General features: G+C 37.1%; 2 protein-coding genes across 2 annotated transcripts in view; one reads left to right on the top strand and one right to left on the bottom strand.

Moving 5' to 3' along the window:
* LOC138710199 (DNA polymerase alpha catalytic subunit-like) overlaps window positions 1-27,952 on the top strand; it is a 558,528-nt gene that overhangs the window by 347,105 nt on the left and 183,471 nt on the right. The window lies entirely within an intron of this gene.
* Window positions 352-27,055, bottom strand: LOC138709942 (tetra-peptide repeat homeobox protein 1-like). The gene is made up of 4 exons (XM_069840629.1): window positions 26,422-27,055; window positions 24,367-24,549; window positions 1,528-2,212; window positions 352-397 (listed from the first exon to the last, which is right to left on the bottom strand). The coding sequence occupies exons 1-4, from the start codon at window positions 26,579-26,581 to the stop codon at window positions 352-354; spliced, it is 1,074 nt and encodes a 357-aa protein (XP_069696730.1). The 5' UTR covers window positions 26,582-27,055.

Here is a 27,952-nt window from a genome sequence, read left to right as displayed (position 1 = left end):
CGTGGCCCAAAAAATATATATCTTAAACAAGACCACCAGGCATTCCTTCTTCGGTGCCTATCTTCTGCTGGCATGGAAGCTGGCATGGGTAATGGCATAGGACCTGGCATAGGCACTGATATGGAATCTTGCACTGGTAGTGGTATTGGATCTGGCATGGGAGCTGTCATGGATCCTGGCATATCATCTGGAATTGGTGCTGGTCTGGGTACTGGCATGGGATCTGTCAAGGATGCTGTCACAGAAGTTGGCATAGGTGCCGGCGTGTAATATGTCTCGTCATCTAGTACGGGACGTGGCCCAAAAAATATATATCTTAAACAAGACCACCAGGCATTCCTTCTTCGGTGCCTATCTTCTGCTGGCATGGAAGCTGGCATGGGTAGTGGCATAGGACCTAGCATAGGCACTGATATGGAATCTTGCACTGGTACTGGTATTGCATCTGGCATGGGAGCTGTCATGGGTCCTGGCATATCATCTGGAATGGCTGCTGGTCTGGGTACTGTCATGGGATCTGGCAAGGATGCTGTCACAGAAGTTGGCATAGGTGCTGGCGTGTAATATGTCTCGTCATCTAGTACGGGACGTGGCCCAAAAAATATATATCTTAAACAAGACCACCAGGCATTCCTTCTTCGGTGCGTACCTTCTGCTGGCATGGAAGCTGGCATGGGTAATGGCATAGGACCTGGCATAGGCGCTGACATGGAATCTTGCACTGGTAGTGGTATTGGATCTGGCATGGGAGCTGTCATGGGTCCTGGCATATCATCTGGAATTGGTGCTTGCCTGGGTACTGGCATGGGATCTGGCAAGGATGCTGTCACAGAAGTTGGCATAGGTGCCGGCGTGTAATATGTCTCGTCATCTAGTACGGGACGTGGCCCAAAAAATATATATCTTAAACAAGACCACCAGGCATTCCTCCTTCGGTGCCTATCTTCTGCTGGCATGGAAGCTGGCATGGGTAATGGCATAGGACCTGGCATAGGAACTGATATGGAATCTTGCACTGGTAGTGGTATTGGATCTGGCATGGGAGCTGTCATGGATCCTGGCATATCATCTGGAATTGGTGCTGGTCTGGGTACTGGCATGGGATCTGTCAAGGATGCTGTCACAGAAGTTGGCATAGGTGCCGGCGTGTAATATGTCTCGTCATCTAGTACGGGACGTTGCCCAAAAAATATATATCTTAAACAAGACCACCAGGCATTCCTTCTTCGGTGCCTATCTCCTGCTGGCATGGAAGCTGGCATGGGTAGTGGCATAGGACCTGGCATAGGCACTGATATGGAATCTTGCACTGGTTGTGGTATTGGATCTGGCATGGGAGCTGTCATGGATCCTGGCATATCATCTGGAATTGGTGCTGGTCTGGGTACTGGCATGGGATCTGTCAAGGATGCTGTCACAGAAGTTGGCATAGGTGCCGGCGTGTAATATGTCTCGTCATCTAGTACGGGACGTGGCCCAAAAAATATATATCTTAAACAAGACCACCAGGCATTCCTTCTTCGGTGCCTATCTTCTGCTGGTAGGTAATTGGAATATGGTGGTGGCATGCGATCTGGCATGGGAGATGGCATGCGGGCTGGCCTGCGAAATGGCATGTCAAATGAAATGGGAGCTGGCCCACGAAACCTATATCTTAAACGAGACCAGAGGCTCATTGCTCTTGGCGTGGGAGCTGGCATTCCAGTTGGCATGGGGGCTGGCACGGGATCTAGTATGTGACTTGACATGGGAGCTGGAATGATATCTTGCATTGAAGCTCGCATGGGGTCTGGGATTGGTTCTGGCGTGGGAGTTGACATGGTTTCTGGAATAGGTACTGATATGGTATCTTGCATGGGAGCTGGCATTGAATCTATCATGGGAGATGACATAGGCGCTGGCATGGATGCTGGCCTGCGATTCGACATGGGAAGTAGCCCACAAAATAAATACCTTAAAAAACGCCAGCAGCAACTCTTCGTTCTATTGTCATCTTCTTCTTCTGGTGGGTTCTGTAATGATGGTGCTGGCACGGGTGATGGCTCGGGTGATGGCACGTGTGGTGGCACGGGAGGAGGCACGGGTGGTGGCACGGAATGTGGCACGGGTGGTGGCATGGGATCTAACATGTGAGCTGGGATTGGTTCTGTCATGGTAGCTGGCGTGGTTTGTGGTATTGTACCTGGCTTGTCTTCCATGTATCCTGGTAAGTCTGCAAGAAGCAAAATAAACTTGATTGTTATGCATGTGTCACTGCATTCACTTGCTTTCAGTGAATGACATAGACCTAGTAGTAAGGCAAGGATACGTATTCAACTGCATAATTTACTCTCCATTTTCAAGTCATACAAAATCATTTTGTACATGTTTTGAACGACAGTAGTAACGAATATACAAAATTAACTGTATCTTTTTCTTTTTTTTTTTTTTTCATATTTCAGGCGTTCCTGTGTATATTAACTATTGAGCATGCTATGCAGCATATTTTCAGGACTTCATGGCATAAAGCTCCAAATTAGCATACTTCGTAAAAACAATAATAATCTTAATTGTCAGCACATATTTTTCTCTTAACTGTACTCGATGGCGGAAATTCCTTGCATATGCAATGTGGATTGGCAAAACCAAAACAATCACACTATGCATTTGTTCCATTGCACTACTGCGCAACAAGAACCATTTCCAAAGACATCTATCTACCTGACTTCATCATCATCCATACAAGTTTTAGGTCATGTGGTCTATTAGATCTCATAAGGAGTAATTTTCTCTCAAACTCTTTATGGGGCTTCCCAGAAATCTTTTCCCCTAAGATAGATAGTGAAGCATAGCTTTTGGGATTCTGTGGGATCTCATACATCGCAAACGTCTCATGCAATTGTTCTCATATTTTGTATGAAATTGAGTATTGATTACAGGCCGAGTTCTTCCATTACTTCATCGCTGCGCTTATGGTCTCATTTTTATATAATACTGTTCTTCGCATAAATCTTATTTCATTAGCTGTTCTTTCCCCTTAATATATTTGCCTCACTACCATAAGTCCATTCCTGTGGAGTAACGGTCACCTCGTTTGGTCGCGAAACCAAGTGGTCCGAGTTCGAATCCCGATCGGGGCAAGTTACCTGGTTGAGGTATTTCCGGAGTTTTCCCTTAAGGGAATAAGAGCACATGCTGGGTAACTTTCGGTGCTGGACCCCGGACTCATTTCACCTGGATTATCACCTCCATTTCATTCAGACGCTAAGTAACGTGAGATGTTGATACAACGTCGTATTTCCCTATTTTGACTATGCTGACATTTTACTGACTGACCTTTCCAGCGACAACAAAATGAAACTTCAACGTGCTCATAATTTGTGTGTACGTTTTGTAAGCAATGTTCGTAAATATGATCATATTACCCCATCCCTGGAAGCAATAGGTTGGCTTAAACTAGATAAGAAAAGAAATTTACATTCACTTCTCTTTCTCTTCGAAATCTTGAACTCTTCTATTCCTTCGTACCTGTCGTCTCGCTTCACTTACCTTTCTTCCCACCACAATCTGAACACACGCTCTCGCCATGAAACAATACTAACAATACCATCCCATCGCACCTCTTCATACTCATCCTCTTTCACAATAGCCCTGCCAAGACTCTGGAACTCGCTACCTGCTAGCATCAGGGACTGTCGAAATAAAATTCAATTCAAACGCAAACTTACTAGGCACTTGGTCAGTAATTGAGACTCGTTCAGACATGGTTTCTTGTAAATAGTTCTTTTAATCTACCACAAAATATCTCAATATCCGGTAATTTCATCACTATAGAATTTTGTTATTGTAGGTTTAATTTGTAATTTAGTAAATACAAAAATATTCTTTGTTCTTAACTTCTATGATAAAATGTCTAGCTTTCATTAATCAGGTATTCTTGTCGTACTTTAATTTTTATTGTAATTGTAATTGTAAATTTAATATTAATTGTAATCTTATTGTTCATGTTATAGTTGTAATCCCCTGGTAGAGGGGCAGAGAAGGCCTGACGGCCTTATCTCTACCAGGTTAAATAAATAAATCTAATCTAATCTAATCTAATCTAAAATAACTCAATAAAATAAAAAGAACTGCCATAACAGAGTACAGGGTTTGTTGAAGTCGTATTCTAGTGCTTTTCTGTACCAGGGAAGGTTTCATTACTCTATTGATCATTTACATAGTCTTGGAGTGTTTTACAGTTTTGCTCATTATTCTAAATAATTATCAAATGTTAATTTGTAACCAATATATGTAATATCATTTGCTCTTTCTAAAATTTTGTCTTCCAAACATATTTTACTAGGGACAAGCTATTTTCGCCAGAAGGCGAAACTTTCTTTTTCTGTATTATTTCCATGTTATATGTTGCAATGATATTTTACTAATGTACTGAGTATTGTAGATCATTTTCTGTAGGTGCTATTAAAACTAGGTTATCCACAAATATTAATTAACATATTTTTAAATATCTGTTTATCTCCAACTCTTTATATCGCATGGCTCTCCATTCCTGAATAATTTTTTTCGTGTGCATTATAAACAGAAAAAGAGAAACACCGCAAATCCGTTTCAATCCTATGTTAATTTCGAGCTATTCTGAGGTCGTGTTATTCATTTTGTCTAAAATTAAATTTATCCTACCTGACTTAAAAATCCCATAACCACCTTCTCCTGTTTCACTTATTCTCAGTTGGCATCTCTTTTGATAAGTTTATTCATACACACTAACATCTATGATCGTATCACGTGTGTAGGATCTTTGGGTATATCTGTAGGCCATGGACTTTTGTTCTGACTCTGTTCTTATTGTCGTGTGTTATAAATGGCTTGTGTTCATGTAATTGATTTAGATTTTATTTTAATGTTCATGATATTGGTGATTAAGGGTGTTATGAATCATGATATGCAAATTTCCAATCCAGTATATGCCTTCGTGACTGAGGGAAACCATGAAAAACATGAGTCAAATTGGCTGGGCACGGAATTTTAACCCAGAATTTTTCGAATATGGGCCTAGAACATTACCAGTTTTCTTTATTGCTTATCCATTTTTGTAATTTTATTGTTAGTTACAATTATAACAATAAACGTTACATTACAATAGACTATTAGGTCATGCTATGTTGTGCAATACTGTCCAGTTGTGCAATTAAACGGTCTTCGGAGTAAACTTTGTTACTTAATCTTTCATCCAGTGTTCGCACTATGTAAGTTTTCGGGGCACTGTACTGGAATGTGACGCTTTTTAGATTGTAATAATGGTGAGGGTATACCTTGCACCAAAATATATGACGGTCTTTCTTCCCGGAATTGTAAACCCTCGTAAATCCCTATCTTCTTAACCCTTAGGCGCGTGGCATAAATACAATGTGATAATGACTTCAGGAATTGGCAACTCAGCTAAATTTTATATAAGTGTCTATCTGTAGCATACAAGAGACGTCTAATTTGGGTCGGATGAGATCGGTCGAGATCGGTCGCGCTGTGAGGAGTAGAAATTTTCAGGTGTAGCTAGCTATATTGTATGTCGAGTTCTTATTGGCTACCATCGACTAATGTGTGATTCGGAGACAAATAGAAATGTCGCTCTCAAACATTCCATGTGACGTCATAGAGAGGTCGGGCTTCGCGATCAGCTGTATGCTCTGTGCTATTGAAGAGAGATAAACGTTTCAATTTCGATTATAAAGTAATTCATTTCACTTATAGAATTAGTTACAAAACACTTTGACATTTCGACGGCTTAGTGTCAAAGGACACTATCGCCAAAAATCGACTTTCTGAATTATTTGTAGTATCATGTTGTACAAAGTAGCCTTTATAATAGTGTGAAAGTAATATGTCTCTACAAGTAATAGTTTTTTTTTTTTTTTTTTTAGATAGTGTTGTGTTAATTTAGACAGATGCTGAGTGTCAAACAACACTATCTAGACTTAGTTTTCTTTGACAATAATAAAATATAAACTAGAAGAACACTGAGTTGAGATAGTGTTCTTTGTCTCTAAATTATTTAACATTTCTAAGATTTTATTGGTGACACTTCCTCAGAACAGACAACCAAGAATGTAATACAATCACCATACTGTTTATTGTTAAAGATTTGATAATTTTTTTATTAATAGAACACGCATTCTTAAATCAATTCAGTTTGTAAGAAGTTTACAGTTTGTAATAAACGTTCTATATCTGGACTGTACACCTTAATCAAGGTAACAGGGTTGATGAATTGGTATTAAATGATAAAACATAGGTAGCACAGTAAGCCTAAGGTTGCGGTGCATCCGGATCAATGATGAGCCCAAATGTTGGGGGGAGGGAAATTCAGGAATGCTAATGTTCAGACAGAAAACCTTTCATATTAACGTCATATTTTCAAAAATAATTTTAATATAGCTTTTCATAATCCCAGAAAGCATCAATGCAATAAATGTTATAAATATGATCACATGTCTGAACTTAAGAAGATAGAAACGGAGGCAGTTCGTCAGTCCCACATTGAAAGAAAGGAAGCAGCTCAAGTAAAAGAAAATTACAAAATTATGGCATCAGTGAACGTTCTTTACTTTTTTTAATTTTATTTCGAAGCTGTGCGCTACAATCCAAGTTTTAAAATGGAATGAGTGTTTTATAAACGTAGATTAGCTGTAGGCCTATATAATTTGACCGTGTATGCTGTAGCCAACAGAACAGCACAAAATTTTATATGAAACGAGATAATTGCAGAAAGGGAAGCTGCAGTAGTACCATCACGTCTCTTTGCTCAAATGAAAAAACTGCAGAATGGTAAAAGGTTCTATTTCATGTTCGATACTTGTGGAGGAATGTGCTTATATCAACCATGCTCCTCTACGCTGCGAATGTTTTTGACATACCTCAAATTGAACATATTTTTTTTAACCAGGACATTCACAAATGGACACAGTCCACGCGAACATTGAAAAAAAAACAACCAAACATACAGAAATATTTGATCCATCAGGGTGATACACTATACTTTAAGCTGTATCAAAAATAGAAGTGAAACAGAGTGATTTAATTATGTAAGAGAAATTCAGAAGACATTAATAAAGAACAAGAAAGTTGACACTAACGGAAACATTGTAAGATGGCTGGATATAGTGTGGTTCCAGTATCGGAAAAGTAACAGTGAACACTTATTATTTAAATACAAGTATGATGAAGAATTCCAAAAATTCAATGTACAAAGCAAGATTACACTTGGATTTAGGCTGGATAATCGTCAGCTTAAACCAAAGCATCAAGGAGCACTAAAAATATACAAGATTAGAAAATTAAAAATCTATTGCAACTGTGTAAACAGAATATTTTACCAGGAAATTACCAATTCTTTTACAATAGTTTAAAAATGGAGAACAGGAAATCGTAATATAAGATACAGTACTCAAAATGAAGAGCAATGAGTGATTATAAAATTAAGAGGAAATTTCAAATTTTTATATGAGAGGTGTAGATATTGATACTATTCAAAACATAAAATACTGAATCAAATATAATATAATACATTCATATTATAATTTTATTCAATGTCATTTAGGGCACAAATTCTGAGTTAAGTGTGTTTTCTTTTCATTACGTGCAGACAGACTTTTAAATGAACTGAATTTGTAGAATTCATTATTTTTTAAATAAATTGATCATTAATTGAATAACTTTTTCGTCCAAACCCTCATCAGCTGTGGTATATTAAAGTAACATTAGCAATATTTAAAAACACTGATGTTCTAAAATGCAATGTAAAAATGAAGATAACTTTGCTCTTTTATTATTTTATAAATGCACTGTTAAAATTATTATTTCAGATAATAGTATAAATTGATCTAATAATGATAATATTATGCTTTTATGCTGCGTAAATAATATTAACTGGTATTTTTATAATCTTACTGATATGTTCTAAGTTTAGATAATATTCCTTTATGAAGAAGAAGAAATTGATATTTGCTGCTCACCACAATAATTAAATTTATTAATTTGCATTGTCAAATAGCTATAATTTTTTATTAAAATGTTTAAATTCAATATTTTGACATTTATTTTTAACACTGTCTACTAAATTGAAAGCTTCGTTAGTAACAAAGAACACTATCTCCAAAATGTGTTAATTTTTAAGACAATACTAAAATATTTCTAGAAAATATGTACTGTATTGTATTGTCTTTAGGTTTATATTTGATATATATACAGTATATATGATTTAAATTTTATCAACATATCTCTTAAATTAAAGCAGTAACAATAAAATGTACACAATTAAACTGTTTTTTGCCTCCCCTGTAAAGTTGTGATTTTGGAGTTAGTGTCCTTTGACATTAGGCGTCGATTTATTCTAAGTCTCAGATATTGTGTTTCTCTTGAAATGAATAGGTGTAGTGGTCTAATAAGTGTTACATACATTTGTACGCCAATTGCTTTTAGACCTACACTTCTAAAGTGTATCTTATTTATAATTAATAAGTAATGATTGTACAATAAAACATTAACGATTGTACTGTTGGGTCGAGTGAAATCAGTCGCGCATGTGTGATTTTGGTTCGATGCTTGTTTCCTGCATGTAAGGTTCCTATATTGTACTAACATAATATGAATATCCCCACAAAAAATTGATTAAATCCAACATAAATAATTAATATAAGAACATCATTAATAGTATGTTATGAAATACCATATAGGTCACTCACCATTTAAATCCAATCTACAAATGAATGTGTAGATACCAGTTTTTCACTTTACACTGCTGAACTGTACATCACTGTATATAAATCTTGCCACCCATAGATAATGTCAGGATAAAATGAATAAACTGTCTTATGAAGAAACGAATTTAACAAATACAATATTACTAAATAACAAACAAACAACAACACTAAAGAAACATGAACTGTACATATATTTTATTGATCTGTTTCCTTTCTTTGCAAAAGTGACAGAGAAATATTTAGAACTTCTTTGCGGATTGGCTTGCTCATATCAGACTTGTTTTTGTATTTCTCTTTTGTTCAAAACGGTCAGTCTGTCGAATAGTCTATCTCTGGTTAATTTCATGAGAGTTGATATGTCTTTGTCTAGTCTTCTTGTTTTTTTTACAGTGTAGGTATATGTGCTTTAGAGCACTACGTTGCATCCGTTCTATGTGCATATTAATATCTATACCACAATTATTTCCTACGGCAGCAGGCCCAACACACTACGTTCTTCATGCAGTAGTAGTAAAATATTTAAAAAATAATGATAATTCAGTATCACCTGTTAAATACTGAAGGATTCCTACCAAAAGTTTAGCATAAGTGTTCTCGTCATTTTCTGTGAAGAACTCGTAAATACTTGTATGTTACTGCCTGCTAGGTTAAATCGTTTATTTTATTCCTAATGTTCTTACTCCATACTTTTTCGATGTGCCAGGTGTAAAACAAGCGTTTATCGGGAGGGCCCATCGCAGTTACCCAAGCTTTATGCAGTGCGATCCAAAAGTCCCTCCGCAGCTCCATTAGTTGTAGCAATCCTGTAGACAGCTGGTAATTAATCTTGTAGAAAGTTGACATTTTCCCATTAATTCCGGTTTGACAACCTCAATCATATGCTTAGCGGCCAGTGCTGCCACTTGAATTCTCTGCCTGGTGGATTCTCGGCTGCACCGTGGCTACAGAAGCACTGCGGAGAAACTTCTCGCTCGCACTGTAGTAATATCTATTGCCCAGGCACTTGGAAGTTCTTCATTCGCCTTCTAGCTTCCCGGTATAATTTAGAGTCCTAATCCAAAAAATTTGATGCCAAAGCTGGACATTTTCGTAAACCTTTATAAAATTCTTCTTTCATGTCACTCATGAAGATTTTGTGGCCAGGATACCAATTTCTTGTTTAACACAATTAAAAAACAAAAGATAGCACATTTTCATCTCTCCTATTAGATATTAAGAAAGTCCCTGGAAATCCCTGATTCATTTCATCAACTGTCATTATTGCGATAAGTTGAAATCCATAATCACCCATACCATGGGTAGGCCCTACCATCAATAATTGAGGGGTTTGCCGGAAAAAGGGCGTATACGTCAATATGGCTAAATGAGATACATGCAATCTAAGATTTTAAAACGCACCTGAATAAAATGTTATACACGCATGCAGCCCTTTCCTGCAGGTATGTACAGTACAATCAAAACAAAATTCCGCTATTATAATTAGCGAATTATTCACTACATTTTAAACCGTTTTTCCGAAGAAGGGCATATAGGTCTATCCGCCTTTCTTCCGGCAAAGCCCTCAATTATTACTTTCTCTGAGCCATATGTTTTTAAAATTTCTCCCTGGGCTTTGTATTATAAGAACAAAATCTTCTTCTTTCAAAAAATGTGCTGTCATGTCAGGAGCAGTTCTTGTGGCTTATAATCAGGGAAAGAAAGTTCATGCCCTAAAAATGTGAAGAATATGTATGCATTTATGCCGTAAAAATTGTTGATAAATATGCTACAAAGTATTCATTATCAGTCTGAGATTATTTTAACAGAATAATAAGGTATAGGTAACTTACGTTTAGTCTATGGATTTTGAAATGCTAGCCTCATTGCTGAATGTTCCATTTATGCTGTTACAGTTCACAACTAAGCAGTGTCGTATGTTTTCTGTAGTCATTCTTTGCCTGTTGTCTCTAAGCATAGCTTTGTAGCACGATAAATTTCGTTCTACGTCACAAGAAGTAAGAAGGGCTTGCACAAAAGCTGTGAGCTGTTCTACAGAACATTTTGTTGGTTTTTGGGGTGTTTTTCCTTCGAGAATATCTTGAATTTCTTTAAGTTGATAATATCCAGGGTTTTTGGAAAGAATATTTGCTGTTTTCTCATTCACTTTATCTCCTACATTTTTTTGCAACTGATGTTAAACTGGATATTGTTCTATCGAAATCTGCTCAAGACTGCAGTAAAGGAATACTAATTGCTAACTCAAGAGGCTCCCTATGGGGGCGCCATCGTTATGTTCAAAATTCATAAACATAAATTAGTCGTGTTTACAAGGTTACATACTTTTAAAAATGAGGGAAAGACAAATAAACATACATAATAAGCAGGTTCCCTGCATAAATGTTAAAATATGATGCTTTTATAAATAGAGGCAAAATATGCACATTAATGCACAATAAAAGTAATATAATTGTATTCAGAAATGTGTGATTCATGTAGATAATCTTTCAGCATATTCAAACAATGATAGAGAATAAATATGCAAATACATGAACTTCCTTTCCCTACTTATAATACAGAATACACTGATCACTGCTTTCTGTAACTTCCTGTATCCAGCATTACGCATCCCCTCTTCCGAAAGATTGAAGGCTTTCTCAGTATTATACAGTCCTTTTTAGTTAAGAGATGTACTGTTTCTAAACTGGATTCTGTGACAGAGTCTCGTTTCTCATTCAATATGGTGTCAAATGGTATCTTGTTAGCTATCTTACTGGCTGTTTCCAGGCGCTGAGAAGAAGAGAGAAACAAATGGCCAAGGTCACTTCCATGCCCAACATGTGTGTCCGTAAATTATAACTTCCAACTCTCTTATTTTCATACTGGCCGGACAAAAAGCATTAATTTTTGCTGCCCTGTATTTGTATATATGCCTTTGTCTGTTTCACGTAGGCATGTAATACTCAACTGTGGTAACAGGAAAAATAGTGATGCTTAATGTTACTTGCTGTTTTCTGACACGCTCTAACTTACTGTATATAAAGTTTTCTCTGGTCTCCACTTCTGTGTTTTTCTTCCATTTATGAACTTCTTCTAAGTTTAGAAATGTTTCCGATTTAGTTGTGATATATTATGAATTTCATTATAATGTTTGAATCATTCATATTTGGTTGTTTCATATGAAGAAAGAGAGCAATGATGTTTTGATACATTCTTACGCGTCACTGCTTCTAACTGATGCACCTGACTTTCGTGTTATTTCAGAGTTTGTTTTCTTGATTACTGAGCATCACACATTTCACATTTAAAGATTTTGTCACTTTTAAACCTATTATATACAATATTATGTTTTTTTTTTTTTTTTTTTTAATTTCATGCCATTTAAGATTCTTCACATGATTGAACTGCGCGTCATAATAATCGCACTTGAAGGACTTGCTTACTTTCACAACATGCTTTACTTTCTTATGAGTTTGTACATTACGTTTATAAGAAAACTGAGGAACCACAAAACTTACATAAAAAGTATGGTTATTACTAGTTACATTATATCAATACACATCTAAATAGCACAAATAAATAGAGAAACAAATTTAACAAATTACAGAAAAAACACAGACAATTCTATGAGATTTCGAAGGCTGCCGCCAGGATGATGGCATTGGCCTACACGATATAGACCACAGTCTAATACGCGTATATATACACATACACGAGATGGCTCTTACAACGGCAGACGACCGATCTCGACCAATCTCTCCCGACCCAATCAGACACGCAGAAATTGAGACTCCTGTTTGCTACAGCTAGACGCTTGTAAATTTTACCCCTTGCTCGTTTCTACAGTTAAGTGGTGAAAGGTGTGAAGGAAGGGCGTCATGTTTTGGAGCAAAGTATAAATGTAAAGGTGTCGGCTTTATATGCAATGGAGTCATTCCACGTCAGACCGGACAAATTTTTGATCTCATATTTTTAGAATTGTTTGAAACTTCTTGTATGCTTTCTAAGGGTAAAAATAAGAGACCCATATTATTTTTCTTGGCCCCAGTTCTGGTTATTTTGAGATCTATACAGCATCAAAATTATTGAAAAATTGTACACATTGGCATATACAAACATTCGTTTCTCCCATTATGTGTATCGTATGAAATCGAGGTTAGTTTCATTTGGAAGGTTAAATATCAGGCTTTTAGCCTGTGTATAATCACTTTCCATTTTTATGTATTCACAGTACTTTATGTCATAATTATTATATAGGTTAATTTTGTTGTTCATAATGTTAGCAAACTTAGAATACCATTTTTAAATTATCAGCATGTTCTCCATTTAATTATGTGTAAGTAGACCAAAATTTCATAGTGGAAAAGCAATAAATGACAGAGTAAAAAAATACTAAATAAATACGCGCATAGAGCTCTGTTGCGCTCTTAATCCCTTGTAGCGGCACACTGTTAACTGTTGGCTGAAGTCTGGCATGCGACATCACACTGGCGACTGTCAGTCCTCTTTGTTTATGTCTGGAGAAGATTGGCTGGGATATACAATACCATACCTAATCCAGGTCCAAGGCGGAATGAATTCTCTTCAGTTTGTTCCGAGATTTTCAAACGTTAGGGCATTAATAACACTGTACTATAGTATTACCGCGAGTGTGTGTGGCGTAGTTTCTGTTATTGTTTTTAGTTGGTGCAATTAGTGTGTAGGCTAATCACAATGAGTAATAACAGAACCTAGACATGATCAGTGTTTTAATCCTTTCAAAATAAGCAATCATAGTCGTAGGTTTAAGAAAGGGAAATTAAGGTGCGTGACTTCCAACATGCTTAAAAATTGAAAATGCAACACATTAAGTTGTCGTACAATCTTAGGATTTGTGAAAATTGTCGTAAGAAAATTTTGTTAATGTCAAATATTATTGAATCAAGTGCTGCTCAAACCAGCAGTGTTGATATCTTAGGCGGTTCTAGTGTCCAGAACATTGAAGAAGAAACAACAGGCAATTCGGAAATTGATAAATAATTCAGAGGTGTCAGAGGTGTCAGTGATGGACATTGATAATTTTAATGAAAGTTTGATGTCAAGGGTGAGACATCAATTAAGAAGAAGAAATTATCACAGAAGAATTATCCCTAACAGAAATATCAGAAAATAAAACAGACACATAAGGAAAAGATTTTTCGCGTTGAGAAAAAAGGAAGTAGAAACAACACCAGATGAGAAGAGTAGCGGTGACATAATTAATAAGCTACCAGAGTGTTTCGGAAACACTATTGACTTCTGTCAATACTATATATTTGAAGAGTGGTCATACAGTAAAATTAGGGAACACTGTGATGCATCTAATCACATGATCAGTGTTGCAAAAAACTTAGCTGCAGAGAGGGGAATTCTCTCAAATCCAGACTCTAGAATTGGATAAACTTTAGATACATCCATAGTGGAAAAAGTACTTAATTGACCATTACACTAATAATGATATAAGTCGCATCATGGCGAGAAAGTAAAACTTCGTTTCTGTAAAAGAAGACGGCCACAAAGTACAGAAACAGAAAAGATTATTGTTATCAGATTTAAAAGAAACATTTTGAGCTTTTAAGGTTAAATATTCAGACATACAAATTAGTTTTTAAAAATTTGCGGAACTAAGACCAAAACAATGTGTGCTTCCTGGAGCGAGTAGTGCTCATTCAGTCTGTATGTGTGTGGTCATCATGAGAATATAAAGTTGTTAATTGATGGTGGAAACATTGCGAAATTAACAGCCAATCTACGACTGAGAAATTACAAAGATATGATTTCACAGATTGTATGTAACCCTGTATCCCTTGAATTTTATTTTTGTTCCTTCAATCGAACAAAAAATTTGACAGAAATAAAAAACATCAAGGTTAAATTTCCTTTATATTTGTCCTGTTTGAAGTGGAATGACTCAATGAAGATATTTGATGGCCAAGGAGGTGGAACTCCATGCCGAAGATAACTCCCAGATCTTGTGAGAAGAAAGTAATTATAGAGGATTTCACGTTAAGAAAAAAGCATTGATTATAGGCCTATGGGTCTTGCCTAATACGAGCGCTCCAAAAGTCGCTCACATTAAAATTATGGTGTCTATATTGAGTAATGCAGTTGGAAAGTGCTATCGGCTACCGCATCATGGGTATTAACAGCAACAAAGCTTGTCGTCATTGTGATGTGTATGTATACACTGACGCTTGCAATAGTTCTTTGTTTATTGCTCGGCAAACATGTCGTTTTCCAAAGAGCAACGAGGTTTCGTTGTTGAACATTATTTTTCCAGTCGTCCTTGTACACGTGTTGTAGACGAATTTCGTAGGAATTATCCGGATGTGGTAGTGCCCAACAATTCGACCATAACGAGAGTAATCGTCAGTTTCAGGGAATGTGGATCAGTTGCAGACAAGAAGAGAACCGGGAGACCGGCCATTTTAACTCCTGCTAAACTGGCTGAGGTGAGAAATGTGATGGAGCGTTCGCCTTCAAAACGTTCGCGGAGACTCTGAGCTCCACTCTTAGAGTTCATGTGGAAGTGCTCAGAGAGCGATGAAGCGGTTACATTTTCGTGCTTATCATGTACGCAGTGTTCAAGAATTCAAGGAGCCTAATAAACAAAATCGCGTAGTGTACTGTAGCTTACATGGTTGCGGTCATTAGTTGACAACCATGGAATTGCAGAGCTTGACCGTGTGTTCTTCACAGGTGAGGCGTGGTTTCACCTTAGTGGTTACATGAACAGTCAAAACTCTCGAATTTGGTCCACCGAAAATCCACATGTGTTCCATGAAACCCCCTTACACTCTAAAGAAATTGGAGTGTAGTGTGCCGTTTCACGTCGTCGTATAGTGGGCTCCACTTTCTTTGAAACTACAGTGCCCAGTGTTGTGTACATAGATATCATTATACAGTTTATTGCGCTTCTTGACAGTGATGAATGTGATTGTTGGTTCCAGCAGGACAGTGCCATATGTCACACATCTAATGAAACCATGCAGTTTTTGCGCGAGCTTTTGGGTGAGCATATCATTTTTCGAGGATTGTAGCGTCCATGACCTCCTATTTGACGTCCCCAGATTTCTTTATGTGGGGTTAACTTAAAGGAAGGGTATACAAAAACAGACCGCACACTCTGGAGGAACTAAAGAGTACCATAACAACGGAGATTAACAACATCAGTGTACGCGTGCTCAAAAAAGTGGCCGCAAACATGGTAAAAAGAGTTCGTACATGCCACTGTAAGTATAACACGGTACATGTCATGAACTGGATGCGCGGTAGCAAACTCTGTCTCTGGCGTCAGCCGTTGTACAGACCGCTTATTTAGTCCTGACAGCTCAGCGACGCGAAAGAGGGGAAAAGTTCCGGAGTAGAGATAAGGGCGAGCGGTCGGTAAAGGAATGCAGTACAGCTTAATTGTACTGGAAACATGCCGCTCCACCGCACGCATGACATCCCGATCGCTTCGAAGGCAAGCGAATGAATAACCCATACACCCCTTGGCGTAACTAAATGGATTCGCCTGATCTAGGCGCACATCTCCGGCGACTGTCAGGACTAAATAATCGTACTGTACACTCCAAGTGGCGGGGATTACCAGTCTTACAGTAGTTTGAGGGTTTGAGTGAAAATTGTTTGTTTTTTGTGTTTGTAAATAGTGATTGTACATATTTTTGTGTTAGGTTTAATAGAGCTACTTCATTCTGTACATACAAGTAAGTTTCATCATAAGGTCATTTGTTTTAATAATAATTTCTGGAAAATGTTAATATAAATAATGTTTATGCTATCTTTCTCAGTCAAAATATGTCCTACGACCGTATATTGCATAACTGAAATGTAAATTTAATTGGTCTAGTTCTAAGGACTAACATTATGACGTACTATTGAAAGTAGCTATTGCGAAAACAAAACAAGAAAAAATGCCTTTTGTATGCGCTATTGCTACCTGCTCAAACAGCCTACAACAAGGATTTCTGCCCGCGCGAGTATCACTTTCCACAGATTCCCTAAATAAGATGTGCGTAGGAAAAGATGGGCATATTTGTGTAAAAGGGAAGATTCTTTCAATGAAGAAAACGCAACAGTCTGATCTTATCATTTTGGTGAAAATTATTATGAAAGGGATCTTAAAACGGAGCTTCCAACTTTGAAACATAAATGGATATTACGTGAATGAGCTGAACCCCATCTAAATAGGCCTATACCGAATTCTAATCCCGAATCAAATAATGATCCTTCAGAACGCCGGACCCAACGCATGGAGAGGAGAAATAACAAAAAGATCCTAGAAAATGTGTTGGATTCCAGCGTCTCGAACACGGGAGAAAATTATTGTCCTGCAATTAATAATGGAAATGAACAAGTGTTCACTAATCCTAGTATCTCTGACACGAAAAAATTGATATTTTGAAAAAAAAATTGTTGAAATCCGAAAATGAGATGCTTTCGGACCAAATTACAGAGCTAGAAGAAACTTTGAAGGAATTAAAACATGAAAATATGCACTTAGAAGCCCGTATTAAGACTTTTGAAAATGAAAGTATTAAATTATCCTCCATTTTCAGTCCTCAAAAAAATCCGTGTTAATAACTAGAAGAGCAGTAACTTGAAGGGGGAAAAAGTCGAAGATGTTGCTGTAGCAGTCACGTTACGAGCTCTGTCTAAAACGCCTATGATTTTAAAAGACAACTTAAATATCCATTACCTTCTCCTCGAACATTACAAAGGCATCTCTTCACCATAAAATGCATGTAGGTTTGATCTCTTTTAGTTTTGAGATCTTAAAATATAATATAAATAATACGATTGACATGGAAAAAGACATAATAATAATAATAATAATAATAATAATAATAATAATAATAATAATAATAAATGCAAGTGCAGCATAGCATTTCTTACGACAATACATTTGACTGTTTAGCAGGCTGGTGTACCCACGGGGCGTGAAACGCTCGCGTCAATTTAAAAATATCGTGATTGCTCCACGCCAGTTCCTTCTTGCTGGAAAGCGTGGTCCGTTCACACGGAAGGACAAAGTAGTCAGTCGAGACGTAGCCATGGTTAGTTGCTGAAGAATGTATGGCAGGGATCGGAGAAAATGTCATCGTGATCATTAGCAATAGTGCTGTCGAAGGGGCAGCGCAGTAAACTGTCTTTGCTTCACTCTCTCCCTTCCAATCAACTCCCCTACAACTCCAGTACACAGACATCTATCAGTGGATACCTGATTATATTAGATTGTTTCTTTCTCAAAACCTTCAACGTCTGTTCGGAAACGTGTGTTTAAGGAAGAATGGGAGGAACAGTAGGTGTGCATATGGTGACAATGTAGACGCCTCTTCTGTTCTAAAATTATAATAGACACTTAAAAATCAAACATCTAGCGACATTACGACACGTCATAAGATTATCACGAAATCATAGGTAAGCATGAACATATCCAATGTAATTGTAAACGGAAATGTATGCAGTAGAAAATAAGTATAAAAATAATTTTCTTTTCGTAGGGCTAGACGGAGTCAAGCAATTAAAATATAGAAGAACGAAATTCAAATAACAGTTCCAGTATTAAATTATGATGGAACAAACTGAGTCAAAGGGAACTCCATGCAAGTTATATTATTGCTTTGGAAATCGCAAAATAAGGAAGGGGGGCTATCAATTAATTTCAAGAAAATAAAATACATGGTTGTGGGTAGTCGCAGCAAGGTAAATTTAGATACTGGGGATACACAAATAGAAAATTCTGAATCATTCAAATATTTGGGTGTTACCCTCAACAGTCAGGCCAAAAGTGATGAAGATAATAATAAGATTGGCCAAGGAAAGCGGGCCATAAGACAATTAAATACACTCCTGTGGAATGACAAGGTAACAAGGAAAACTAAGACAAGTATATATAAAACTATAATAGAAAGTATATGTACCTATGGATCTGAAACTTGGGAAATGAGAGACAGGATGAAGAAGAAATTGTTGGCTCTAAAAATGGATTACTGGCGCCGTAGTTGTCAAGTTTCGAGGATGGACCACATTAGGAATCAGGATGTCCGAAATATAATGCAGGTATCAGGAGATATCTTACAATCAGTGGAAACTAAACGCCTGATATGGTATGGGCATCTCCAGAGAATGTCAGCCGACCGCTGGCCTAATAAGGTCTTCAACTGGACTCCCCCGGAAAAAAAGAGAAGAGGAAGGCCAATGAAGAAATGGAGCGAGGAGGTTCAGGAGGATATGGTCTGCAGGGGTCTACAAATGGGCGATTGTCAAAACCGGAGTACCTGGAAGTTGAGAAGCGGGAGACGGCGACAGCCGTAAAATTACTCGCAATACATACATACAAATCGCAAAATCATTGAAGTGCTAAAATAAAAGACAATTCATTAAAACATGTCAGAATAAAGTTGCTAACATTATTTGTCCCGAATAATCTGATGTTTTTAACAGTATGAAATTATCCACACAGACATTACAAAGGAGGATAAGGGATATTGAAACACTAGCTGAACGAGAAATAAAATCAAAGATGCATGAACAGTGGTCTAATCTCTCGTTTCAGGTGAAAACACAGATATTGATGCAGTATAAATGGTAATGTTCATCCGCGGAGTTACGAATTATCTCTCTGTATAAGAATATTTGCTCGATGTCATTACACTCGAAGGAAATACAATAAGAGAAAAGTTATGCCAAGCATGAAGAAAATATATAGAAGAAACGAATCTGAACAGAAAGTAATTAGTATCTATAGGCCTAGTAACATACGGGACTCGAAATACGACTTTAAAAAAGTCTACTAGGTGGACTAACGTGATATTAAGAGAGCTGGAAATAAGTGAGGACATTAAACGTTGTCATTGTATAACACACCAGACTGGCTTATTTAAAATGCTCTCCATAGAAAATATCTATAGTATTATCATAGGTCGCCTGCCGCGACCCTACATAGCCGCTATGTTTGTCTCTACATTCGATATATTTCCGAACAATTTTTTTCTGAACGAAAACTTGTAAAATCTAAACAAAGATCGTGACTAGCAGACGAAAATTTACGAGTTGTATTAAGAGTGGCAATTTGTGAAGTATTTTCCTAGGTTGTTGTAGCACAGCAAACATAAAGGTGAAATACAATACAATCTGTTCATCTATAAAACAATATTGTGTAGTCTACGTCAGATGATTGGGTTGAGAGTCCGCCACTGGGATCCGAACGGAGTGCTCTATACTCCTCGACTAATATTACATCTTACGTACTGCGGCTTGCGTCCAGTGATGTCATCGCGAGTACAAAATTGCCGACGGCTGGGTTATATGTTCAGTTTCAGCGAATGAAATCGTTTCTTGCAAAGAAGAAAACACAAGAGAAGGAGATGGTGGGTTAGGCAGTGGACACTACAACGCAAAGCTTTGGGAGCTTGAAGATTTATTGAAGGAGAACTTAAAAATCATCCTGAGGATTTCAAAAATTCGTTAAGAATGACAGAGGTACAATTTGAAGATTTGTTTGAGCGAGTTCGACTTCTTATAACAAAATATGACACAAAAACTGTATGAAACAAACAATAACTGCCAAAACAGAACTAGAATGTCACTTGAAATAGTTTATTTTCATTAACCAGGCAGCTTTAGGTTTGTAGATCTCATCGGTAGAATTTTCTGATCTCTCACTCTCAGAAATTTTCCTCATTTCCTGGCAAAAAACTTTTCAAGTTTTTAAATTTCATTATAAATTCCTTCGGTCCAAATGTTGGTATATTTAGGGTAGCAGACATTCGTTTATCCGCTGCTGCTTGTTTATCACGATCCCGATGCTCGCCCAATGTTGGATTGTACAGAACATGTTTTATTTGATACCTATAGTTCCAAAAATTGTATTGTATCACTCTTACTAAATCTAAAAACAAAGCTAACAAGACATCTTGCTTCACTAAAGCCAGGCGGCTTACGACTGAAAATCAAACATGTTTGATCCCGTCACGACCGAATCGTGAGCTTTTGACGTCACCGGCAAGCTTACTACACCGCGTTCACATGGATAGTGGCTTACGAAAGCGTACTTGACAGAAGCGTTTCACGCCCCGTGGGAAATGATGATACGCATTCTTATAGATAATATTTTACGATCCGACAGCGCAGTAACCCCTGCCATTCTTCATACTGCTGTATATGAATTGAAGAATATAGGCCTAAGGATGAGAGGATTTGTAAATGACATGGGGCCGTGTAATATGTGAATTCTGTTAAAGTTGGGTCGTGTCCAAAATAAAACCCAATTTCAGAATACTAACGATCCTGAAATAAGTATATGGGCTTTTTGTGATGTGCCACATGCGCTGAAATTCTTAAGAAACGATCTTCTTGATAGTGGTTTTGAAATTTGTGAATGAGAATACATTTTTAAAAGTTCTGAATTACAACAAAAGAGATCTGAAATACACATACAAGATACAAAATGATCATTTAACTCTGTGTGGAATGGAGAAGCAAAATGTAAGAAAGGTCGCAGAAGTTCTTTCTAATACAATATCCAAAACCATTTTGCACCTTATTCCCGAAGAAAAGCATGTATCAGAATTCATAAAATGTGTTAATGATGGATTCGATGTGTTGAACTCTAGCCAGCCACTAAATATAATTTAAAGATCATCTACGGCATAGAAACTGAAAAACAGGATCAAGTTTTAGATTAATTATTTCAATTGTTCAACTTAATGCGTGTAGTGGTAAGAAAGTTATTTTGCCATTTCAGAAAGGATTTTTGATTTTTATAAAGAGTGTTCGAGGTCTGTTTGAGGAACTGAAGAGAGACAACTACAAGTATCTTATGACATCTAGATTAAATCATTTCCGTCAGTAGCTAGCTGTTTCCAGCAAGATAGACCTATTCTTATATAACAGCTTCATGTCAGAGTTTTTAATTTATAGTTCCTAAAGCACAGTTTAGGAATCACAACACAACTTTTCTGCTCCATTTTATAGTTTTTCTCAGAATTGAATAGTGGAACAGATATTGACTTACTCTGTGTACATATTTCTTCTATTGAATGATGCAAGAGAGCTTTCACACAGCCTCCTCTAGCATTTTCCTTTCTTCCTAGTGTCACCAAGTACAAAGTGCTGGCCATCCTAACTCCTCTCTTCTTTCGTATTTCGAAATCTAAAGAAGACGCCATCCTCCCTATATAATACGCTCTCTTCTACTGTTAAATTATTTTCATCTTCAACGAAAGACTTCGGAAGCTCTCTGTTGCTTCTTATTGCTTCTTATTGTACCGTAAACCCTTGTCTTTCTTTCAAGAAAATGCCGTAGATAGAAGTTCGGTTCCAGAAAGTGTATATCGTGTCTATTTCTAATCTCTTTCCTTCAGTAGCATATGAGTATATTTCCATGTTACATATACGTTGTTATGACCTCACTTACCATTCTCACGAGTATGCCGTGTTTTACTAATTTTCCAGAATTGCATGTCCATACTCTTAGACGGCTTCTCTAAAGAATAATTTCCTCATTCAGGGACAGTTTCAACTGAAATTTTATTGACGGTTTGTGAATGTGTCTGTACGCTATAAATTTTTAGGGGAAGGAGGGGAGAAGGATCCAAAGGTAATAAGAAACTTCCTATCCAATAATATGTTACGACAATTAAAAGCCTGTGACTTAATCTACAAAAGTTGACATATGACAAAACAAACCCTTACGTAAAACCAGAAATCTCCGTGGCCCCCGACACCTACAGCTGGCCACCTAACTATGGAGATTTCCGTAGCCAGACGCCAATGTTTTAAGTAATAGTGCTCATTGTATTTTGCTGCGTGTATGCATATATTATAGTGTTACTGTTTTCCTCCGTTTTTAATGCATGTCTGTGGCGCGTAAGCTTTCACACTTTGTACAACGGATGACGTAGAGAAGGGCGGGGCTTGCCTCGTAGTCTGCGCGTGGCGAGTACCGTGTTATAGCCTACCTACCGTGGTATAGGTCTCGCAAGTAGAGAATACCGAAGGAAGGAATGCGAATGAAACAATGCGATAAGGAAGAGCGGCGGACAGGAAAGGTCATGAGATAGATTAAATGATATTCAAGAGTACAGTCGGAAGAGAAATGACATCTATAGAATGAGTCTTGCGTTATGATAGTTACATCACGACTTTAGTTTGTTCCGTTGCATGTGAATACGTGACTTGTATCGCACGGTATTATTATTTCATTCATAAACATATGTTACGCGTTTAATTAGCTTCAAATTTTTCTCTTGCTACGTTCTTCATTTCCACAACTGTGTCCTCATATGTTCATCTTGTTGGAAGAGACAGTACTTCAATCGGCCAGCATTTCTCGCCCCCTCGGCGTGCCTACATACACACGTCAAAACAGACAGCAACGCCACCATTGCTTTTCGGTAATCGTTCCTTGCGCGAGCTATACATGCGTTACTGAACGGGGCTGCAATTTTCAGCATATGTTGTGAAAAATGATGTAACTTAAGTTAAAACTGATGTAAGTAAATGTAACAAATTCATCTTTATAAATATATGTGAACGTATTAGGACATAAATACAGACGGTATACCAAAAAAATTGTTATAATAAGGTCTACCCATTTATTCATCCATAGAAACCTATTAAGATGTGCGCTACTTTTGGATCGCTCTGTACATTGTACAAGCTATGTGATAGGTAGACGTTTCTATGGCAACTGGTCATTTGATGGAATAGCCCCATATGTTCAATGCTTTTTTCTTAAAGTGAAATCTTCTATGGGGGATTCTAAATAGACAGAGTAATTAAATAACATTATTTCATGATATGAATACTAAGCTTTAGGTTGTTCCATGTTAATTTATCTACGTAGGCCTATTTCCATGATTTCAATTTGGATTAAGTTCAACAATCCTTTGATGATTTTTCACAATAACATGAAGCTTCAAAATTCAGGTTTCTCAAAACTTTAAATTTTGAGTTGTTTTCTTTTTTAAATGGGCCGTCGATATTGTATTCCTCCTCTGACTGTCTGCACACTTGGTTAAGAAACAACGATTTAAAAATATGATACGATTATATTTACTGTCATATTAAAAAGCTAGAGAATTTCATGTTAAAATGTTTAATGTTCTTGCTTTCTCTCAAGAACCTAATGTATTTTAAACTTCAAACATTTAAGAATAGATTCTACGAATTGTGACTAATTCAACAAGTGAATCGGGCGACTAGTGAGAACTGGTTACATGACATCTCTGGATAAATGCCATATTCGCTACTAATAAGAATTCAAGTCTCCTGAACTTGTGCACAGAGTCCGTAGATATCCAGAGTACCACAATCCTTTGCGCCGGAAAACCGACAAATCAGTCATTGCAATTCCAGCGCAGCGCTCGCTATTTGTCGTATATGCTACAGTTGTATAGGAATGAAATAATATAGTCTAAGTCAGAATCAAATAACCTACTCTTAATTTTAAGGGCCACGGACACTGCCTAAATTGAGCTTTACTTTAAATATTCCTATCCCAAGAGTGTTGAAATGGAATAACAATGGCGGCCGATTAGCTGATTGCGCTACTCTGGGTATCCACGAGCTGCTTGTGTATAGCTGAAAGCAATTGTATACTTCGGGATGTAAACAGTTACTGTACCTTCCCGGCTATCGAATTGGAAATAATGAAGTCCAGCCTCCAAATTCTTCAGATTCTGCGGGTCCCCCTGCCTGACTCTCTTCTCCCACTCCGCATTCCAGTTGTTAAATGCCCGCTGTTGGTCGCTGCTCGAAGCCTCCACCATCATCGGCGTTTCCATCTTGTCATTTTCTTCTTGTCGATCTAAAAGGAAGTGTAATTCTTGGTTAAAATCTTCGTAATACACTGATTGGTAACTACGAAGAGGATAAATGGGTAGCTACTGTCCAGCCGAATGCTTATGTCGCATCCCGGTTTGCCCCAAACGTTTCTCCTGTCCTCTCTGTAAGAACTAGTGGATACTCTTCTCTGCAAATATTTGCTGTACAGAATTTGAAATTTACGTAGTATTATACAACTGTTTAAAATAATTTAAAAGAAAGGGCACGGTTAAGTAAGTAGGCCTAACTGCTATGTGATTTCCCCTGTTTGGACGACCCTGCGAAATAACCACTCGGACGGACAGTAGTATGGTAACTTGTACGTCTCCAAACTATTAAAAATAAGTGAATCATAAAAGTGAAGTCTGAAAAGGAATCAAAAGATGAATCGCATAGTAACGGTTACTTCTAGTATAGGTACAGTATAACCTAAAAGAAAAATACATTCAGGGAACTGAAATGATGGAAGTTTAGACTTTCATTTATAATGAAATTAATTTATCCATATTCTTTTATTCACAGATGGCTCCTAAATGTTGTGTGATTGTGTACCAGCAATTACCAGAGTGCTATAAGTGAGAGTGTTATGTTACAGTTCTCAAATTTCCAAATGAAAAGGTTAAGTTATGTGACTAGAAGCTACTCGTATATCTCGAAGTGTCTTCACGTCAACAAAGCATTCAATTGTTTATATTAAACACTTTGAAATATAAGAATTAGACACGGATTATCATTTAGTTGTATCCCCTATTAGAATACCATAACCATGGAATAAAAGAAAGAATAAAAATTTCAAGCAAGAAAATAATAGGCTTAGGTCTATATTTAAAATAGATTTATTGAGAGATAGTAGTATTCAATGGCTTTATGAATGTAGAATAAAGGAACACCTTCAACAAATCAAAATTTCAGGAAACATAGAAGAAGAATGAAATAACTTTACATATATTTAAAAAAAGGCTGCATTTGAATTTAGTGCCCTAAAAATTATAGGCAAAAGAGAAAAAAAGGCATACCAAAATCGAATGAAGATATCAAAAATGGTAAAGGGGAAGCATATCTCCGATTTTTACAATAAAAAAACTTGAAGATGAAATAGTACAGTAGAAAGTGGGCAATTGCATTGATTAATGCACAAAATCCCTTTATCCTCGCCAGATATGCAATAGCTTCCCCTACATAATCTGCGGTCTTTAACCGTAACAAAAAATACATTCAGTCATTCAGTCATTCATTCATTCATTCTTTCATTGTTCTCCCAAGTCCAGGTTTTCCACTGCAAACCCAGCGTTCTCCAATCTTTCCTATTTTCTGCCTGCCTGTTTGTTTCCTCATATGATCCATATATCTTATTCTCGTCTATCATCGCAGATCTTTTTCTGCCCCCAACTCTTCTCCCTTTCTCCTTTCCTTCCATTGCATCCTTCAGTAGGCAGTGTCTTCTCAGCCAATGACCCAACCAATTCCTTTTCCCCTTCCTGATCATTTTCAACATCATTCTTTCTTCACCCTCTCTTTCCAACACAGCTTCATTTCTTATTCTGTCTGTCCAATTCTCATGTTCCATTATTCTCCATATCTACATTTCAAATCCTTTTATTCTCTTCTCTTCACTTCGTCGTAATGTCCATATTTCTGCTCTACAAAATGCTAAACTCCATACGAAGCACTTTACTATCTTTCTTAGTTCTTTTCCCAAAGGTCCGCAGAAGATGTTCCTTTTTCTATTAAAAGCTTCCTTCGCTATTGCTAGCCTCCTTTTGCAACTCCCCACTATTTTCCCACCTCCCTCCTGATATTCCCATCACACCCACTCTGTTTGTTCTTATTGCTTTCTTCAAATTTTCCAACTTACCTGGCTGCAGAGTAGCTCCTGTTCCAGTTGCAGTCGTCAGTCTTCTTTCTTCTTTTTCATGTTCTGGCATGAATCGTCCTTCTCCTGTATCCCCCACCCGGACATCCGATTGGGGGGATAGTTTACGTCCGGAATTTTTTACGGGAGAAAAACTCATCATGCAGTTATTTGTAATACTATTCTTCTTGGGATAAATAAATGCGGAAGCTTCCCATTGCTTTCCGCACACCACTCTCTCTTTCGCATCTTAAAAGATCCCAGGGGGCCCCAGCGTGGAGGTGAGGAGAGTGGATTTGACTAATTAGGCCCTCCGGACTTCACCGAAATTCACCACAAGGGTTAAATATCAGTTCCATCAGGGTTTTTGACCCGATCAGAGACCGGGAAATCCCAATTAGTCTTTGCCCCCCTTATTGAGTCTAAAGCATTATGAAGGTCATCGATGTGAAAAGGCCAACTAAGATCCTTATCGAACATGATACCAAGAAAGTTAGGCTTCCAGGATGATTTATGATTAAAGTTATGTCATTGAAATACTAGATATGTGAAATTAACATTATTACCTACTAAGAAATAAACATGATGTTCTGGCTACATTAAGAATAAAATAATTAGAACGACACCATTTTTAAATTCACAAATACCATTAATTATTAATTTTCAGTTTGCGCAATACCTAGATGTGAAACAGGAACAAGATGAAGTTAAACTTATGTGAAGATTAAAGAAACTAGCACTTCAATATTATTAATTTATACAGTGATAAGAGAGATTTTGAAACAAATGCTGTGTGGATTGGGGGCACACAGGTAGGCTTGGGATAATTTGTATTGTTCTATGAAAGCCCCTTGAATCTTGGTGTCCCTGAGTGAAAATATGTCTAGCAGAGCTCACATTTGAGTGGATGAGAAATTGCATGTGAAAATTATTTTATGTGCTGTGCACTTGTCTTTGGACTGACACTAAAGACAGGTAGGTCCAAACATTGCAAGTCATCATGATGATCAGCACAAACACAACTACCGCTCAGACAACACTTTCTATAGGTTATGTTTTGCAGAATTCCCCAGTCTTAGTATTAAGTATTCATGTTGTAAATTCGTGTACGTTACACTGTTTAATATGAATACTGGAATAATCTTACTCTCGCTGTTTGTGTTTGTTGTGTACATCATAAAAAGCATACTTAAAATTACAGCACTTTTCATTTCCACGACTGATCCATTAAAGTTACACTAAAATGTTAACCAGATTGAACAGGCGTTACAAAGAGCGAACAGCCCGTCTCAACAAAATCGTAATAAAAAAGAAATATTACGCATTCTCATACGCACTAAGTACTTATTCTACTCAAAATTCTTTCATAGAGTGAGTCTTCATGGGAGTCCACCTGTATCTAGGCAACAATGTCACACGACTGTCCACAAATAGCATATAGGGGTTCTTGTTTACTGCGCATGCGCAGTGTGTTGTAGGCGAAACTTATACAATAAGGGAACTCCAGATTTTTTCCGTATCTGTACATACTCGT

Source organism: Periplaneta americana, chromosome 12 (assembly GCF_040183065.1).
Source record: "Periplaneta americana isolate PAMFEO1 chromosome 12, P.americana_PAMFEO1_priV1, whole genome shotgun sequence".
Classification (NCBI taxonomy): domain Eukaryota; kingdom Metazoa; phylum Arthropoda; class Insecta; order Blattodea; family Blattidae; genus Periplaneta; species Periplaneta americana.
This window is presented reverse-complemented; position numbering and strand designations above follow the sequence as displayed.